Genomic DNA, 16727 nt, shown 5'->3' with positions numbered 1-16727 from the left:
TCACACACAGAAAGAGATCTGCCATGCCCAGTAGCCCAATGCCCAAGGGAGCCCCAGGTTTTTCCAGCCCAGAAGACGCATTGTGAGGAAAAATAAATCTCTCTCCCGCTAGCTTCCAGCCTCTCACAACCCAAAGTTAACATTAGCGGTGCAACAAATTGGCAAGCAATATTAGAGCAATCCAGCTGTACAGTTTAGATCAATATTCTAGTTTAGACGAGGAAAACAAAGACATTCATGGATCTAAGTGTCTGCAAGTGGATGATCAGAATGGGGCGGAGCAGGGAGACTTTGGTCCCCCAACTGTGGTTTCAAATGGCAGTTTTTCATCTGCACCTGATAAACAGTGATTTGAATTAAAGAAATACTAAAAATGCAATTTTAAGATTACTTTTCATTATATATTTCCTCCACCATGAGAAAAATGCTTCAAGAACAGGTTAAAAACACCAAAAACAGTGGAGTGGGTCTTTACATGCATTGACCTGATGATTTAAAAAGGGTGTTTCAAAACAAAATGGTTATGTTGTAAGCTAAACAGTTTTTTAGCTTTAGTTTTTTTTTTTGTAACTGTACTACACTCTATTGTGATTGTTTTTAACATGGCTGTAAAAACTATGCGCATATTTAACAAAATTGTAAAAAAGGAAAAAATTGTGTCTCTTGCTGTTAGTTACAGTTAAATGACCGCAAGAAAATCGTGTCAACATTATAAAAGAATTACACAATTACTTGTTAAAATTGCAGTTGAATGGCAAAAGGCTTTCCAAAAAGCCCCTTCTGAAAAAAAGGACAAAACTTTAAAAGTATAAAATATTTTCATAACTTGACCTCATATCATGACTGAATTTCAAGACAATTCTGTCGTAGACTTTAATGCAAAAACCCTCAACATGACCTCATTCAAAAATGTTTCTATAAAACCTAAAACTCTTCAGAAACATATTATTTACATCACACTCAGCAGCAGGCAAAATGTTAAGTGATGAAATTATAAAAGAAAATGTGTTACACAGCGCATTACACAACAAAGGACTGACACATACCGAGATTACTGTCGCACAGCAGGCTGGAACTCCATTTCTCCAATTAGAGTTCAACTTACTGTTTTGAAGGCTGGACTGTTTTGCAGAGGACATAAAAGAGAGAGAGTAGAGAGAGAAAGAAGGAAGGAAGGGGAAAGACACAACAATTTCAAACAGGAAGTCAAAGGTGGGGAAAGCCCCTACGCTGGTGCTCTAAGCCTACATGTACCGAAATGACATAAGAACAGGCAAAAGTAAACAAAGTTATCATCACCCACAAGTTCTTGATAAGTTATGACACACCAATTCCTACAGGTGGCTTATGGTTCAAATGCAAATAGAGTTAAATCAATAGGCAAATATTCAGCTATGACATGCCATAATTTACATATCAGCAAGTGTTTGCAGCACAGTAAATGGTTTTTGTGGTCCATTTTTTCACTTGAAAATCACAGAACGTTGTGCTGTTAATCCAATGTGCAGGATTTAAAGTTGCATAAAAGAAGATTCTTCACAAAAACTGTTGAGTAAAAGAACAGTCAGTGAATCCCGGAATGGGATAAACAAATAGTTTTTCTAAAACTTTAGAAAATTTTGACAGCAAAGATATCAGTCCGTAATTGGGGAAGTAGTATTTATCTCCACTTTTGTAAAGTGGTTTTACTTTTCCTGTTTTCATTTTGTCTGGAAAGGTTGCTGTTGAGAAGGACAAGTTACATATGTAGGTAAATGGGTCAATTACAGTGATGGACAAAATTGTTGGTACCCATACGTTAAAAAAAGAAAGTCCACAATGCTCACTGAAGTGACTGGAAACGTTCAAAAGTAACAATAAATTAAAATTTATTGAAAATTAAATAATCCAAATCAGCCATTACTTTTGAGTTGTTGATTAACAGACTTATGAAATAGGGCTGGAAAAAAATGATGGTACCCATAACTTAATATTTTGTTGCACAACCTTTTAAGGCAATCACTGCAATTAAACGGTTTCTGTATTTGCCAATGAGCCTTCTGCACCTGTCCACAGGTATTTTGGCCCACTCCTCATGAGCAAACTGCTCCAGTTGTCCCAGGTTTGACGGGTGTCTTCTCCAAATGGCATGTTTCAGCTCCTTCCACTGATGTTCAATGGGATTCAGATCTGGGCTCATAGAAGGCCACTTCAGAATAGTCCAACGCCTTTCTCTTAGCCATTCTTGGGGTTTTTGGCTGTGTGTTTTGGATGGTTGTCCTGTTGGAAGACCCATGACCTGCGACTGAGACCAAGCTTTCTGACACTAGGCAGCACATTTCTATCCAGAATGCCTTGATAATCTGGAGATTTCATTTTACCTTGCACAACTTCATGACACCCTGTGCCAGACGCAGCAAAGCAGCCCCAAAACAGAACTGAGCCTCCTCCAAGTTTCACAGTAGGGACAGTGTTCTTTTGGTTGCATGCTTCATTTTTGAGTCTACCAACATAGAGCTGATGTGTCTTACCAAAAAGCTCCAGTTTTGTCTCATCTGTCCAAAGGACATTTTCCCAGAAGCTTTGTGGTTTGTCAACATGCATTTTTGCAAATTCCAGTCTGGCTTTTTTATGATTTCCTTTCAACAGTGGTGTCCTCCTTGGTCGTCTCCCATGAAGTCCACTCTGGCTCAAACAACCACGAATGGTGCGATCTGACACTGATGTACCTTGATCTAGGAGTTCACCTTTAATGTCTTTGGAGGTTGTTCTGGGCTCTTTGGATACAGTTCCAACTATCCGTCTCCTCCATTTGTCATCAATTTTCCTCTTCCACGTCCAGGGAGGTTGGCTACTGTTCCGTGGGTCTTAAACTTCTGAATAATATGTGCCACTGTCGTCACATGAACTTCAAGCTGCTTAGAGATGGTTTTATAGCCTTTACCTTTACCATGTTTGTCTATAATTTTGTTTCTAATGTCCTGGGACAATTCTCTCCATGGCTTTCTGTGGTCCATGTTCAGTGTGTTTCACACCTTTTCACCAAATAGCAACGTGACTATTTGTCTCCCTTTAAATAGGCAGACTGACTGATTATGGGTTTGAAAACTGTCAATTAAAGGACAAAGCTGAGTTCATCATGACCCCTTGGGCAATTAGTTCTCAGTCTTTTATGGAGGTACCATCATTTTTGTCCAGCCCTATGTCATTAGTTTGTTTTTTAAATAATTCTGTTAATCAACAACTCAAAAGTAATGGCTGATTTGGATTATTTAATTTACAATAAATGTTAATTTATTGTTACTTTTGAACGTTTCAAGTCATTTCAGTGAGCATTGTGGACATTTTTTCTTTAACTGAGGGGTACCAACAATTTTGTCCACCACTGTACATATTCTATTGTATTTTTCACTGTAGATTTTTTAGTTTAACTATATTCACTACTTCCTCTTTTTCAAGTGGGCTCAAACACAGAAGAAAAAAACCCTATTCAAGTTGTTTCACAAAGAATATGAAAGGGAACACAATGAAGAAAACTTGTTTTTCTGCCCTTGATATTACTTGAATAAGAGAAGTAAATAAAGATATCAAAAAAAGATTAAAAAATAAATATATAATATATATATATATATATATATATATATATATATATATATATATATATATATATATATATATATATATATATATATATATATAAATAAAATAAAGAATGACCCAGAGAGAGGCAATTTTGTGCCTTTTTCCAAGGTTTCTAAGTTGTATCTGGAGTTCAGCTTCATGGTTCATTGTTGTATTTTAATGCAGCTCTTTCTTAACGGCTCTTTTGAAGCTGATTAGTGATTTGGTTTGTTCAATTGAGTGTTTTGGATTGTTTCATATCTTGGCTCCTTGAACTGAAACATGCATTTCCTTCATTTGTGTTCTGAATTTTGGTACACAGAAAATCTTGCATCCTTTTATCCTGTAAATACTTTTTTTTTTTTTTTATGATGTACTTTATGTATTCATTTTAAAATACTTTGGTCAACTATTTCTTAAAATGTAATAATTTTTAATTGACTGCATAATGGATAGGATGGATCACTGTAGTTAATTTCAGAGAATATTTTTATTGCCTTTTTTTGTAGAATAAAAATTGGACTTGAGTTAATTTTACATGTATTTTCCCAAATGTCAATACAGTAATTTAGATATGGAACAAACAAGGAGTTATACAGTAAATACAGGGCTTTGTTATCCAGAGCTGACTTAACTTTATGCAAAAAAGCAGTTGTTTTTGCTATATTTGCTTTGATATTTTTTGATATAGGATTCCCAAAATTCCCTCATCAGTGATGACACCCAGAAACTTAACTTCCTTTACTCTGTCAGGGCAGTTCACAGTTACAAATGTCTTTCAATCTTAATATTTAAATCAATTGTATTCCCAAGGATCAAAACAATGATCTCCTTCAGTGATTCTTTAGGGTTTAGAGTAATCCAGAAATCCATGCCTTCATTAGTCAATACTTTTTTGGATGTAAAAAACAGGACTCCATGCTTTGCAACAGCATGGAGTCCTTCTAAATCTACAAAATGCTCAATTCAGACAGAGAGACAGACAGACAGAGAGAGAGAGAGAGAGAGAGAGAGAGAGAGAGACAGGCAGAAAAACAATTTCAAATATTTAAATCCTGTGTGTGACACACTTCTTTCTTCAGCACTTGCTCTTCATTGATTTATTTATCTAGCCTTTTGGAATTAAAATTCTATTAAATTTTCTTTTAATTCTTAAACTTGGAATGTTACAAGTGCAACTAGGATAAAATGAAAAATAAAGTACTCCTAAACTGCCTTAGTTTTTGAACCCAACTAAAGAGTCTTAATGTCATTCAATAAAGGAATAACAATGAAAATAAACTCTGAGGGTCCACAATCAGGCACCAGGAAAAAGGTGGTTTTGTTTGTAAGCTGTTTAATACATTGTTTTTTGAATTCGAGAGGAGGGACCACTTGCCCCCCCCCCCCCCCCCCCCCCCCAAGAAAAAAATAACTTTGGGCCCAAAAACAATAACCCAATAATTATGGATAGAATGATAAAAAAGACAAAAAAGCCTTTGTCCTAGTAACTGATAGTGGACCCTCACATAAAAAAATGTGGTTTTTCACAGCAGGTAAAAACTAAATTAACAACTAATATACTAGAAGTCTTTGTCTACCTAATGAAAGAACAGCCCCTTAATCTAATCCCTATAAACATAACTGATCTTGAGTGATTAAACCTTATTTGAAGACCTGAAGTGAGCCGTTTCTGCAAGAAAACCCACTACCAGAGTCAAAGCAAGTTAGTAAAGAGGAAATTTACTTCCTCTTTACTCTTTTCTTTAAAAGGCTTTAAAATATTCCAAATGAGTTAGAATAGTTAATATACTTTCTAAGCAGTTGGTTTTGTTGTAGACATACATCCACCAGACAGCAAAGATTCGTATACTATTTTCTCTTAAAGTCACGGTAAAGGAGAATAAATAAATGTCTGGATCCATCCTTCTGTCCTTTGATACACACACTTTAGGTTCACATAGGAACCTGGTTACAGGTGAAACTGTTCTTCGCATGCTGTAAGTGAAAAATAGAAGACAAATGCTTGGCACAATGAATACAGATCTTTTTGGATCCAAAGATCCTTTGGGTTCTTTTGGATCATAAAAGTTCTGATAACACAAGACTGCTTTTAACCAATAAGCAGCTAATCAAATATAGTAGCACCAACAAATCCTGAAGACACCATAAATGTGGTTTCAAATCAGTGGTCCAAACTATTCACCTGACTACCAGTGCCTTATCCAATAACAGCGTATCTTAGCTGCTAGAGACAATTACATGAGTGTGGTCTTTCAGGACCAATGCCCATTTGACCCAATCTCCTCTACGCAAAAACGTAGAAGGATCCAGATGATTTAAATCCCTCCGTAAGATGTGCTGACAAGGTTAGAGGGTCAGTGCAGACATTAACAGGTCAGTGTGTGGCCCACTTGGGAACAATTACTCCCAGTCACAGCTAAGTGGACACTTGATTGAACACAACGGAGGCAGAACACACTTCCTACAGATAACAATCCACTAAGCCATTTAGGATAAAAAGCCCTTGTGATACAACCTTTATGGACAAAATTCATCTTCCTTTTCCATTTTAAACAACATGAAGGCATGATAGAAAATGCTTTTCTGCAAGAGATGAGTCTCAAAGCATTGCAATTTTCTGCCTATGACTCAGAAACAATCACAAGGTCACAGGGAGAAAAGGCAAACAGAGGCATGTGCCATAAAGATTCAGTTTTTCATTCATGTTAAAAACACACATGTACCTTAAATTTTTTTTAGACTTTTTCTAGCAGCAAAACAAAAACGAATCAGCGAATGAATGCACTCTGTGTGTTGTACATCCAAACAAAACATAAACCAACAGGATCATGATGTTGAGGTATAGATGAAAACTAAATTAATATATTTAATAGAGAAACAACAGTTGGTAAAACCTTTGCTGTTCTCTTTGTGAAACAGAAAGATTTGTTTTGCAGTCTTGACATACACAAATTGAGCTTATAGGTTCAAAAGCACATTCCTCCCCCATTAGCATAAATTGTGAGTTGAAGCTTTGTGTCTTTGTTTAATAATTTTATATTTCAAAATATGTTTTCAATATTGTTCCTTGGCTGGTATTGTCTGGATAAGAAAGTCAACCCAATTCACAATAAATAAACACGCAAAACCAGTTGCATAGAAGATTTTAAAAAAAATTGCTGATAAATTTATGTCATTTCAGAGGTCTTGTACCACACTTTTTTATTTTTTGTTTGTAGTTTAGAGGGAACCAGAAAAGCCCTGATGTGCTAAACATTTCCTCCTGTAGACTTTGTCTTACTGTGTGCAATATAATAATGCACACAATAATAATTATTTTTTCTTCTCTCTTTTGTCTTCTTTTTTTGGTTTCTCTGCTCATGCACAGAAACAGCAGCTTATACAACTGTTACTAAGTTGGCCATCCAACCATACATCCAGCTTCTAAACCTGCTCATTGCTGCTCAGGTTTACTGGGTTGCTGGGGTGTCTATAGAACACTGCAGTAGTAAAAACTGAGTTGCTTTTCTCATCTGTAGAATCCTTTAGAATTACATTAATTGTGTAAACGTTTAAAGAATTAGGCTAACTCAAAGAACGTCAACACTGGAGCTAAAGCTGCCGTGTTCAAGGGTGTTTTAAAGCACACTACATATCACTCCACCACGCTTCTGACAACAGTATCCATAATGTTCCAACAATCTATCAAGCATTAGTACACACACCCTTTACCCCACAAAAATATACACTTCAACACACACACACATATATTACACAAGGAAGGTGGGACCTCTGATCTTCAGTCCCCTACCCTTGGCAATGTCGGCTATGTTTCTTGGGTGCTGGCTTCCTGGGCCCAGCGGCCATCTCTCCATGTGGGGAGAGGGATCCCTGAGTTCTCATGCAAGACCAGGAGCCGGGGATCACATCAAAGCTGAGCCTGGTGGTGTCCGTGTCCCTGTGGTGTGGGTTCTGTACCTTGCCCTCGAGGGCTGGGCTACTCCCAAATTCCAACAGTGGGTGACCCTGGTTGGGCCATGTTTACAACGCTCTTCGGGGACCCCCACTTCTTAGGGGGTCCTCCACCTGGGCGCCCCCTGGTTTAATCTCTCCTGAACCTCCCGCGGGGTGATTGAGCGGCTGCCTGGAGCATGGGGCAGGTCTCCTTTGGGGGTCCTGGCTCGTGGTTGGGCTGGGGGGATGCTCAGAACTCGTGGGTGATGATGGGCTGCTCGTCTGTAGCTGGCAGCGGGTTCTCCGGAGGCAGGGAATCCCTACCACGCCTGGGGGCCCTTCGGAGGGGCTATTGTTTTGGCTGGGCTGATGCTTGCACTCCCTGTGCTCCTGTTCCTCCTTGCTCTCTGGCGTTGGGGGCCCCTGTGGGGTTCTTGGTGGCCCTGGTCAGGATAGCTGACATGATTGCTGTTGGGAAGCTTTTCTCCATCTGTTTTACCGTGCGGGTGTCAGGGGGTACTGGCTACCTCTCCTGCTTCTGCGGGGGTCTTGGTCTTGGTGACTGGACACTCTCCCTGTTTTTTACATTCCATCATCCACCCGAGCGGAACATAAACACTCACTCGAGCACAGACGTCAGCTCACCTTTGGATAAATAGTACGCGTGACTGAATGAAATGTTTTACATGTGTATGTTTGTATGCATTAGTATGTGCGTGTGAACTGTAGCTGTGTGGGATACAGGTTGGCATGTTTGTATGTGAAGATTTGTTCAGCCAACCGGTATACTTGTAACATTTAAGTATGTGTGTGGACACCCACCGCCATTTTTAGACTAAAATTTACACCTGACAGTAATGAATATAAACTTTTCCTTAACCCCCCTTTTCCGCCCTTTCTTTTGTGCCCTTATGACCCCTCTCTAACATTCCTCTTTCTTCTTTCCTCCTCTCTTTTCAATCCAGTCCAACAAAAAAACGATACAAATATAATCAATATAATACAAATATACCCCTCGTGTGTCAGAAGAGTTATAAACCCCTGTTGTAACAGTAACATCTGTCCAGCACAAAAGGCCTTCAGCCCTGATCTGTTTCTCAGCTGTTGAACAGGACAAGTTAAAAAAAATCCATCAAGCAGGGGAGCTTCATAGTTACCATACTAAAACATTTTGCCAGACTTTTGTGCGTTGTGTACCACAGAAAATCTGTTCTAGGCCAGTAGACACAACCCGAAAGACAGAATTATAAGATGCACTTTAATATGTTTCACATATTTTTCATTTGTTTGTACTTAGACATTATTAGAACTACCGGTACTATGACTTTGATGGGATTTTTTCTTTTTTCTTTTTATAAACTGCATGTTTTTTATGTTTGGACACATCAAGATTATATTTTTTTATTATGATTTATAATCCCTACACAGATAATTTTAAATAGCAATGGAATGAATGCAAACACTATCCAGGCAGATAATAATGCTAATCAAGATGACAAGCTGCAATACTACAACAGTTGAATTTTTTTCTTATGCACGTTAAGACATCTCTGAGATTGATCATTAACCAAACATGTCAGTTAGACAATAAAAAAAAACTGTATCCTCCATTTTTTAAGATATTAACCGTCACTTTGTGGTTGACCCTGGTGAGAAAACAGATCCTCCAGTGTTCCAGTATGATCTCACTCTGCGGAAAAACAAATGTCACTGTGAAGCTGGTAGGAGGGTGTGGCACAGCAATTAATCAAACCTCTTAAACATAGGCAAAGGAAACTATTGTTTTTGCTTCCACAGCTCGAAATCGTACAAACTGAAAAATTGTGGTCCTCCCTTTGTAATTCTACCGTTCAGTGTCTCCACCCTGCACCCTTCTTCTTTTCATACCTTTGCCAGTGAGGTTAAACTCAACACTACACTGTGCATGGATCATTCCTGATAAAGGGGATAAAGCGTCTGTGAAGACTATCCAGTCCATATTCGGATGTTGCTGTTGCTTTCTCGTGAGACTGCTCATTCACTCATTTCATGTGCGTTAAGAAATAAGAATACTGAAAGATAGACGGTCAGACTGATTAAAATTATTTTGAAATAGTACAAATACTTGTCCGCAGAGTAATTCACTGTAAGCCTGAGCCATTGTAAAAAAGGAAAGCTTTACGCATGTCTTCCTAGGACTTGTTCCAAGCATAAGGAAGTAAGTCAACCAAAGATCATCAGGAATGTCACTGTAGTACTGAATCAACCAATGTAAAAAAGTCAAGGAACTTTGTAAAATACAAAAAAATAAAATAGAACAATTAATATCATCTTAACAGCTCTGTCCTTGTATGTATTAAAAGATAAGATAAACATTTTCTGTTCTCGATCGGTGTATAGAGTGGTCCTAGGTGATCCACGTCAATCTTCTGTGCAGCTGGTTTAATGAGATGCAGATCAAAAGCCGACATTTCTTCACAGCCCCACTGAAGGACTCTACTTATTCAGCTGTCTTAGGATCCCCCACCTGGAACCAAATGCTTATCATGTAAAGTTTCACTTACACATCACATTCTTCTTTGCTCACCCACTTCAAGCTTTGAAATCTTTTTTAGGCTAAAGACTGTCTCTGTACTTTCACTATCAACAGTGAGACGCATTTTGTGTGACTTCTATCAACCAACCAAAGGCTCAGACACAGCACAGTCATTCAGATCAACTGCATGTGCAGCTCCAAAGACCCACTCCAATGAAAACACTGTTTTAGTGTTTTTAACATGTTCTTGGAGTTTTTTTCTCATGGAGGACATATATAGAAAAAAAATTGTGATTACATTTTTACGTCTTCTCTTAGAAAAAAACATTATTTAAAGAGACATTTTTCAAAGTTAACTTATGCAGACAGAATTTTTTTCTATCTGCTTTTAATCTGCCGTGAAGTGAATAAAAAAATTCTCAGAAAAGCAGCTTTAATCGTAAATTCTTTTATATATGTCATCCATCATAAGAAAAAAAAACTCCAAGAACATGTTAAAACACCATTTTCATGGGAGTGGGTCTTTAAGCTAACCTATTGACCATCTTGATCAAGAAACATAAGTTCTGTGAAAACAACAATCTTCCAAGAGGTGTTTTGGGAATGAAGCCCCACCCTGTTTACATCACAGAGGACAAAAACAAACTCCCTCAAAGGAGCACAGGCAAATGCAAGTCACACACTCCATGCAGAGCAGACAAACAACAACACGGTCTGAAGATCTACTGGGAGACAGGCTATCAGACAACAGCAGCCTGTATGTCAGCGCCGGTGCACTGGAGACCGAGGGAAAGTGTTTGTGAAAGACAGAGAGAATGCCAGAGTTCGTGTGAAAGTGGAATTAAGTAGCAAACAAAGTCAAAAACCACCCACACCGGCACGGGGCAACCAAGTCATTCAGAACCAGGAAAGTTACCCTCACCACTTTCCTGGAATTGCTCACAAATCCACATCAGAATAACTTTACTGTGGCAAAGCGGCTGTTCAACAGCCCTCCAGCTCAATATCCAGGGCACTCTTGAGTGAAGACGTAATGAATCTAAGTTAACAAGGCCATTGTTGGTGAAGGAACACATCATCATGCAGAGGGGACTGCAAATCCACATATTCCTTTTTACTGCTGCTTTGAACTGTGCAGGTATGCTTTTAAAAAGTGCTTAGATAAAAGTATTGTGTTTCATCTTGTGCGTACATCATCACAATAAACAATGGCACTAAGGGACACGGGCCCAATTAGCCATCAGCCATTCCTGCTTTTAGCTGTCAAGTGCTTTAACAACCCACATGGATGATGACAGTAACCTGCATGCTTTCATGTGCGCTCAAAGCTCATCAGTACCATAGCACCTTTGCATAAGCACAGCACTGAATCTTGGGTAATTACTGTTTCCCAATTACCTACTTGCTTATAAATATATATCAAATAAACAAGCAGCAACCCGTCAATTAGGAGCAGCCTTTTATAACATTGGTTTTACAGACACACAGCCAGCAGCTCAGAGAAAAGATGGCTTTCCACTTCAAAGTCCACTGATTTCAGCTAACTGTGGGTAAGAGCATATCTGAACATTAGTTTGTAAACCAATTAGACTCTATGCACTTTGAGTAGATGAATATCCACCTCAAACACAAAGTGTCTTAATTTGCCTCTAGGCCACATTGGGAACAGAGCGCTTCACTAGGAAAGGGGCCAAAAAATATTTAAAAAGACGAGAGAGACAGACAAGGGAAAAGGAACAGCAGCAACGTTGGATTCAAAGGCAAAATGGACATCTGCAGTGAGAGTCTGACAACATTTGCATCGTTTCTGTCTCCTCATCTCTACCACTCTCTTCTGCCTCTCCTCCACACACAGCTGCTGGCTAAGATCTGAGAACTCTGATGGCTTATCACGTTGTGAGCAACACGCTAAGCCAGAGTGATGTGCCTGAAAAATATGATCAAAGCACGACAACTTTCCACCAGAAATGATGATGGAAGAACAGGCGCCTTGTGTTTTTCTGCCAACTGACACACAGCCGGGGAGTCAAACACGAAGGCCCTAAAAATGTCGCCGGTCCACTGTTTGTGTTTTCCATTATGATGCATCTTACATATGTACAGCTTAAGAGACTGGCTGTTTCAGTAAATGTCACCTTTCCAAAACAGTCTGCCTGTGTCAAACAGAAAGCATGAGAAGCCTCTAAAGTGAGTAGGGAAAGGAGGCAAACAGGTAAAAGTCTTTCACATATGTCTCTGTTCTCTGAGAAATGAAGTATTATCAGCAGAACGAGAAGTTATGAGAAAAATCTTTGCAAATTACCACTTTAGTGAGACATGATTATGACCCACTGTTAACTTAATTAGCACTTTCCTAAGTAAAACAAAAATAATTAAATGTTTTCTGGGTCACCTTCACTCGAACGCCGTCTGTCCCTGAGGCCAAGCCGTCTATCAGATCATCTTTACATCACGTTTTTTTTTTGTTTTTTGTAATGGACAGACAAATGACTGAATATTGATTTTGTTTAATAATGAATGTGTGCATTAACATGTGAGTGTATATGGAATACAAGCACAAGGCAGTGTTACTTACAGACCTGGTGGAAAGGACTTTCACTGATGCCTTCAAAGTCTTCCAAGATTTACTTATTTTCCATGTTGCCCTGCAACAGAAAATCGATTAAAGCCAGAGAAAAAAATAAAAAAAAGACTGAACATCCCCTAAAATATGAAATACCTGCAGCTCCTCAGCAATAAGGTAAAGACACAGATGTGGTGAATTTTTCTATATCGCTCAGCACTGTTAGTAGCATCTGAGGCTTCTGTGCTCAAACTGTGGTTATTTGTGGTTATTCAAATTGTGGCTTATTTTCAACAGAAAATGTAACTCCTCCAGAGAACTCACATTTTTGTTGACCAACAAATGGACGACAACAATATGGGAAATGGCTACATACTCAGACTGGAGAGAAGAAAGGATTTCCAAAAAGTTGGATAAAAAGTTCCCAAAGAAGTAGAAACACATCTTAATGAGTTTTCTCAAGGGGTTTTTCTTCACTATTCACTAACTTAACAGTCAATTAAAAAATGAAAATTGTTTTACAAATTACACTAATTTATTTACATATATATTAAAAGTTCAACATGTTTTTTTTAAATTATCTTTTATTTGCTGCCATGTGGCTTGCTGCATTCAATTTGTAAAAACCAAAAAACAGAAAAATATTATATGCAGTACTCACTTCTAATGTATTTAATGAACAATTCTACACGAATGTAGGAACCATCTATTAGAGCAAATCAAAAGATAGAGCCTGATATATTTGGGCTACATTTACAAAACAAAAGCAAAACAATGAATTTAGTCATTCCCAGTAAGTGGTTAGCATTACAAGCGGCTGCACGTCTTCAGCTGGCGGGTGGCTTTTCTGTTAGATTGCTTTCATTAGCAACAGAGGACGACAGAGGACGGCAGTCGACGGCTGCATGGGTTCACGGTAGTCAGCAGCATCACGCCGTAGGAGTGGGAACAGGGAGCTCACCTGAAGGCGTCTGCTCCCTGACCACACAGCCTTCCTGGCATGGAGGACAGTCTGCCTGTAGCAGCAGAGACAGAAAGTGTAAACATTCCTCTCTTCCTCGCCGATATTCAGACAACACAGAACACTAGAGCGTTTTCACATGACGGGTGTCATTTCGCCTCACGAGGAGTCATCAAAAGGTTAAAACCTCACACTTTTTCCTTTCACTTTTGTTGCTTGATGTAACTCCAAAATGTAAAGAAATGCTTTGAGACGGTTCGTCTCTGAAAGCTTGAAAACCCCTTAAAAATATGAAAGAAGTGAAACATGAAACCCAAAACAGTAGCTGCGCATTTTATTTATTTAATTACTAAGAAATAAGTGTTAAAAAAATGAAAGACTAGAAATCTAATAAAAATTAAAGTGTTAATCACTAAAAAGTGGTTGTCTTTCAGAGGAAAGCGGGGCACTCCTCACTACCAGCACAAGGTGTTTTAATGTGTGCTGGCAAATACTGAGCAGTGGGATGAAAGAGGGACGCTGGCTTTGCTGGTGAAGCTCTCACACTCGGTGCTCCGGTGAGGGATTATTTTCTTACCACTGAACCTCAGCTCTTCACAAATCACCCCAAGCTCTAGAACGTCAGAATGATTTCCTAAATCACACACATATGTGACATCGGTGCCTTTACATTCTTCTTAAAGTCTATATGATTAAAATACACCAAGGTGATTTTTTTTTTTTTTTGCAATCAAAAAAAAACCTTATATTTTCACTCAACGTGCCTGACAGAAGAGGGGAAAAAACAGCTATTCTTGTTCCTAAATGCACACTCAGGCGACAGTGCAAGTGTTCTTCTCCGTGACACGACTGCGTCTCAACCCTTATAGAACGGTTATGTCAAACGGCAGGCCTGCAAATATTGTAAAGAAAGCTCATCCTCTGTTTTAAAGGCTGGGTCAGCATTTGTGAAGGTCTATTTCTGCATAAGTGAGCACACAGAGCCCAGAGCCTGTTCAAATAGTCTGCCGCTCTCTCTCAGGCTGCTCATGACAACAGCCCAGCAGCAGCACTGTTTGATCTCCCGTGTTTTCCTTAATCTGGGTTGTCAAGGTTCGCTTGTTGGAGGCTGTTTACTTTCCTTCTACAAAAAGACACTTTTTTTTCTCTCTCTCTCTCTCTCCTCAGACAATGACTAATCCAAAGACCAAAAAGGAGGGAACACTGCCAGCAATAGTTTTTTAAAGCAGTATTGTTTATGTCACATGTGCCGTTTAAAGGAATTCTGTCACACAGTCTTTAAATTCTCCCTCTGCAAGAGGTTCAAGGGAGGAACAAATGTCACTCTCTATTTTATTTATTTATAAATAAAATAAATGAGATTTCATTCTAAAAAGCAGGAGCTTATTAAATCATTCCAAATTAATAATCCTTGACAAATGGGTGTAATTTATTATTTTTATTAGAATAGAAAAAAAACGTTATTGAGTCTACAAAAGAGGAATTACCTTGTTACCATTATAGCTCTATTTAAAAAAAAAGAAGAGCGATAATAAAAAACACTTTGTAAAAATAATAATTGTCCAGTTTCTCTGATGTGTTGACACCAAATATCTGAAATATATTTAGAAAAAACTAACAGATGCATATAAAATATATTTTACAGTGTTTATGCTCTGATAGTAAACGTTACACAATCTTCTCGCTGTTGCATCATAGTTTTGTTTTATTGAATTTTAATTTAAAAATTATAATTCACGAGCAAACATTTTGGACACATTTTTGCTTCGATGTAGATGAACTGAAACGTCTGTTTGTGGTGTTTAATGTTCACAACAGAAAAAAAAAGCGAGTATAGTGTAGAAGTCGCAGCGCGTTGTGTTGCTGAACGGCTTTGTGTAGACTAGAGAGCTAATCATGTTGTAATGAATTGAATATCCGTTTCAGTTGGGCTGCTGAGTCTGCTAAGGCGCACAGAAACAGCAGCCTCCGGCCGGAGGACACTTCCATGAACTGAAGAAAAGTCTTCAAAGTTCGGGAAAGCTCCATCCATCCATCCTTCAAGTTCAGGCAGAAACCTGCTAACAGGTGGAGAGAAGCTCCATCCCGGGACCGACAAATCACGGCGCTCACGCGCGCTCCCTCTAGTCGGTTCTTTTCTCCACTTTTTCCTAGAAGCTTCGAACTTTGTTGACCCTCCAGAGCCCCTGCGGGGATTTGCACCTTCCACCACCGCGTGTCTCAACGGTCTTTGCTGCTCTGAAACTTCTGCGGCGCCGCTGAAACTTCAACTCGTTTTTGTTTGTTTGTTTGTTTGCCCAGAACAGGCTGAAACTTTGAACGGCTCGTCTGCGTGTCTGTCTGCCGCCGCCGCTGAATGCCGCGCAGCCCCACGAGCCTCGGCCAAAACACGCGAGCGAGCACCGCCAGAAGAGCCAAACTTACCGTGGAGGAAAACGCTTCAGCAGGCTAACCGGCGCACGCGGACGGTACCGATGGCTAACCCGTGCACGCGAGTTCGCTACCAACATAAAACCACACCGTAAAAACACCGATATTACTCTGCCCGCGAAGGGGGGGGGGGGGGGGTCACTAACTATCTAACTAACTAACTAACTTGGCTCCAAGCAGTAGAAAGTGATGCTTACCAAGGGCGTCGAAAACGAAGCAAAAGTCGGAGTTTGACTGTCGCCGCGTGCCGCTCTGACTCACAGGCACGAGCGCCTTTTCTTAATGTTATTAGATTTTTACACGCGGAAAGAAGAAGAGGAAAAGGGAAGAATCGCGGGTTTGATGTTATTGTTTTGATGTCCAAACCTCTGACGTCACATCCACCTGCTTTGTAAACAACTTTCATCGCTCTGCAGGGACTTTGTGGAAACATCATTTACCCGAACAATTCCAATAAAAGTCCTAAATTACTTCTAGTTACGGAAAATGGGCTGATTTGAAATAGTTTTGTTACAAAGTTAGATAAGAAAGAAAAGACACACCTGTAAAGACTAAAGTGAAAGCGTGAACTAGGATATATTTAGAGAAAACCTTTTCTTTTTAACCACTGATTAATACAATCGTGTTAAATGCTAGAAAATAAAATGACAAAAGTGCTGTTTACGTCAGAAATCTGTTTTAAATTTACGGCCATAATCTAGAAAAACTCTTCTGTTCATCCC

General features: G+C 39.0%; 1 protein-coding gene across 22 annotated transcripts in view; it reads right to left on the bottom strand.

Moving 5' to 3' along the window:
- Positions 1-16426, bottom strand: part of foxp1b (forkhead box P1b) — a 206541-nt gene extending 190115 nt beyond the window's left edge. For 7 of the 22 annotated variants that reach the window (XM_078946975.1, XM_078946970.1, XM_078946995.1 and 4 more), the window contains exons 1-2: positions 16203-16426; positions 12631-12696 (exon numbers count right to left, since the gene is read on the bottom strand). In XM_078946975.1, the coding sequence (XP_078803101.1) occupies positions 12631-12696; positions 16203-16411 (275 nt within the window). In that variant the 5' untranslated portion in view covers positions 16412-16426. Of the gene's footprint in view, positions 1-1046; positions 2994-12626; positions 12697-13575; positions 13631-15999; positions 16100-16202 lie in introns of those variants that run through there. The other 15 variants (XM_023954808.2, XM_078947004.1, XM_023954807.2 and 12 more) reach the window with 11 other exon arrangements.
- Positions 16427-16727: the final 301 nt, after the last annotated feature.

This window comes from Oryzias latipes, chromosome 5 (assembly GCF_053564925.1).
Source record: "Oryzias latipes strain Hd-rR chromosome 5, Olatipes_Hd-rR_3.1".
In the NCBI taxonomy this organism is placed as follows: domain Eukaryota; kingdom Metazoa; phylum Chordata; class Actinopteri; order Beloniformes; family Adrianichthyidae; genus Oryzias; species Oryzias latipes.
This window is presented reverse-complemented; position numbering and strand designations above follow the sequence as displayed.